At 30.9% G+C, this 3,829-nt stretch overlaps 1 protein-coding gene across 1 annotated transcript in view; it reads right to left on the minus strand.

Annotated features, from left to right (window-relative positions):
• The window catches only part of LOC110444108, a gene marked incomplete at its 5' end in the record, with an annotated part of 24,461 nt that extends 23,504 nt beyond the window's left edge, over positions 1–957 (minus strand). The window contains one exon of the mRNA XM_021488524.1: positions 811–957. Within this exon, the coding sequence (XP_021344199.1) occupies positions 811–957 (147 nt within the window). The remainder of the gene's footprint in view (positions 1–810) is intronic.
• Between the last annotated feature and the right edge of the window lie 2,872 nt (positions 958–3,829).

A 3,829-nucleotide genomic window follows, 5' to 3' on the forward strand; every position in this document is an offset into this window, starting at 1 on the left:
GGTACAGTAGTCATAAATCATCAGTCAATCTCTACAGTAGTCATAACTCATCAGTCAAGTGGTACAGTAGCCATAAATCATCAGTCAAGCGGTACAGTAGTCATAAATCATCAGCCAATCTCTACAGTAGTCATAACTCATCAGTCAAGTGGTACAGTAGCCATAAATCATCAGTCAAGCGGTACAGTAGTCATAAACCACCAGTCTAGCTCTACAGTAGTTATAAATCATCAGTCAAGCACTACATTAGTCATAACTCATCAGTCAAGTGGTACAGTAGTCATACAGCATCAGTCAAGTGGTATAGTAGTCTAAAATCATATGTCTAATACTGAAGACTTAAGGCATTAGTCAAGAATGACAGTAGTCTACCACCATCCAAACTAAGTCCGAAACCACTAGATAAGCTACTCTACAATAGTCCGAAACCACTAGATAAACTACTCTTCAATATTCTGAACCCACCTGTCAAAATATCTAGACTGAAAGCATCAGTTAGGCTCTACAGCAGTCTGAAACGTCTTGGCACATAACTCAATATATCTCGCTTATCTTAAAATACAATTTTGCAGTTAAAGTTTAGAGCGACTGTCCGAAACAAGGAGAGACGGATATTCACATATTTGACTAAGAGTCATAGAAAATACTGGGACAATGTCAATTATTGGTTAATTATATTTGGAATGCATTAGCTAATTATGTTGTGTGGATCGTCCTCAGAAACGCTGACCCATTGGAAGTTAGGCCTGCCTGTGTAGTAAGGATTATTTTGCAAGGATCTGACTAAATGCAAGTGCACATGTATGTTACCGTCGTTGTCCAGACTAATGCATGACGGAGACTTGATCACACGGTACTCGATGTTTTCCGACACAGTAAGGTCAGGTATGGAGGGACTCGGAGATTTAACGTCCCCATCTGACTTAGGCCATCTCACAGACTCCAGCTTGTCCTTGGCTATGTAAGTAAAACGGCATACCGTTAGGATGTTACACTTTCATACTCCCAAAAAAATAATAAATCAGGTCTAAAACCTTGATACAATCAAAAGATAGACAAAACTTTCGTATGAATAAATTGTACTTATATGGAAAGAGAAACTGTCTCATCACATTTCCGACAATAGATCTAAAATAGTCTCAAAGCATGTCACGGAAACAAACATGTATCAACAGACACAAACAATCATTTATCAACAGACACAAACAATAATTTATCAACAGACGCAAATAATAATTTATCAACAGACGCAAATAATAATTTATCAACAGACGCAAACAATCATTTATCAACAGACACAAACAATAATTTATCAACAGACACAAACAATCATTTATCAACAGACGCAAACAATCATTTATCAACAGACACAAAAAATCAAGTATCAACAGACGCAAATGATAATTTATCATCAGACACAAACATTAATTTATCAACAGACACAAACAATCATTTATAAACAGACACAAATAATCATTAATCACCAGACACAAATAATTATTAATTAACAGACATCAATAATCGTTTATGAACAGGCACAAATACTCATTTATCAACAGCCGCAAACAATCATTTATCAAGAGACACAAACAATAATTAAGCATCAGACAAAAACATTCAATTATCAACAGACAATCATGTATAAACAGTCACAAACAATCATTTCTCAGCAGACACAAACAATAATTTATCATAAGACACAAACATTTATTTATCAACAGACACAAATAATAATTTATCATAGGACATAAACATTCATTTATCAAAAGACACAAACAATCATTTATCAACAGACACACACAATCATTTATCAACAGACACAAACAATAATTTATCTACAGACAAAAACAAAAATTTATCATAAGACACAAACATTCATTAATCACCAGACACAAATAATTATTAATTAACAGACGTCAATAATCGTTTATGAACAGACACAAATACTCATTTATCAACAGCCGCAAACAATCATTTATCAACAGACACAAATAATAATTTATCATAGGACAAAAACATTCAATTATCAACAGACACAAACAATCATGTATAAACAGTCACAAACAATCATTTCTCAACAGACACAAACAATAACTTATCATAAGACACAAACATTTATTTATCAACAGACACAAACAATCATTTATCAACAGGCGCCAGTGATAATTTATCAACAGACACAAATAATCATTTATGAACAGACACAAATAATCATTAATCACCAGACACAAATAATTATTAATTAACAAACATCAATAATCCTTTATGAACAGGCACAAATACTCATTTATCAACAGCCGCAAACAATCATTTATCAAGAGACGCCAGTGATAATTTATCAAAAGACAAAAATAATGATGTATCCTAAGACACAAACATTCATTTATCAACAGACACAAATAATAATTTATCAATAGACAAAAACACTAATTTATCATAGGACACAAACATTCATTTATCAAAAGACACAAACAATCATTTATCAACAGACACAAACAATCATTTATCAACAGACACAAACAATAATTTATCTACAGACAAAAACAAAAATTTATCATAGGACACAAACATTCATTTATCAACAGACAAAAACATTAATTTATCAACAGAGGCAAATAATAATTTATCAACAGACACACAAAATCATTTATCTGCAGACACAAACAATAATTCATCAAGAGACACAAACAATAATTTATCAACAGACACAAACAATCATTTATCAACAGACGCATACAATCATTTATCAACAGACACAAAAAATCATGTATCAACAGACACAAACATTAATTTATCAACAGACACAAACAATCATTTATAAACAGACACAAATAATCATTAATCACCAGACACAAATAATTATTAATTAACAAACATCAATAATCCTTTATGAACAGGCACAAATACTCATTTATCAACAGCCGCAAACAATCATTTATCAAGAGACACAAACAATAATTAAGCATCAGACAAAAACATTCAATTATCAACAGACAATCATGTATAAACAGTCAAAAACAATCATTTCTCAGTAGACACAAACAATAATTTATCATAAGACACAAATATTTATTTATCAACAGACACAAGCAATCATTTATCAACAGACGCCAGTGATAATTTATCAAAAGACACAAACAATCATTTATCAACAGACACAAACAATCATTTTTAAACAGACACAAATAATCATTAATCACCAGACAGAAATAATCATTAATTAACAGACATCAATAATCGTTTATGAACAGACACAAATACTCATTTATCAACAGCCGCAAATAATCATTTATCAAGAGACACAAACAATAATTAATCATAAGACAAAAACATTCAATTATCAACGAACACAAACAATCATATATAGACAGTCACAAACAATCATTTCTCAACAGACACAAACAATAATTTATCATAAGGCACAAACATTTATTTATCAACAGACGCCAGTGATAATTTATCAACACACACAAATAATGATGTATCCTAAGACACAAACATTCATTTATCAACAGACACAAATAATAATTTATCAACAGACAATCAACAGACACAAACAATCATTTATCAACAGACACACACAATCATTTATCAACAGACACAAACAATCACTAATCAACAGACACAAACAATAATTTATCTACAGACAAAAACAAAAATTTATCATAGGACACAAACATTCATTTATCAAAAGACAAAAACAATCATTTATCAACAGACGCCAGAGATAATTTATCAACAGACACAAATAATAATTTATCAACAGACACAAATAATCATTTATCAACAGACACAAATAATCACTTATCAACAGACACAAATAATCATT

This window comes from Mizuhopecten yessoensis, unplaced genomic scaffold (genome assembly GCF_002113885.1).
Source record: "Mizuhopecten yessoensis strain PY_sf001 unplaced genomic scaffold, ASM211388v2 scaffold1995, whole genome shotgun sequence".
Lineage (NCBI taxonomy): Eukaryota > Metazoa > Mollusca > Bivalvia > Pectinida > Pectinidae > Mizuhopecten > Mizuhopecten yessoensis.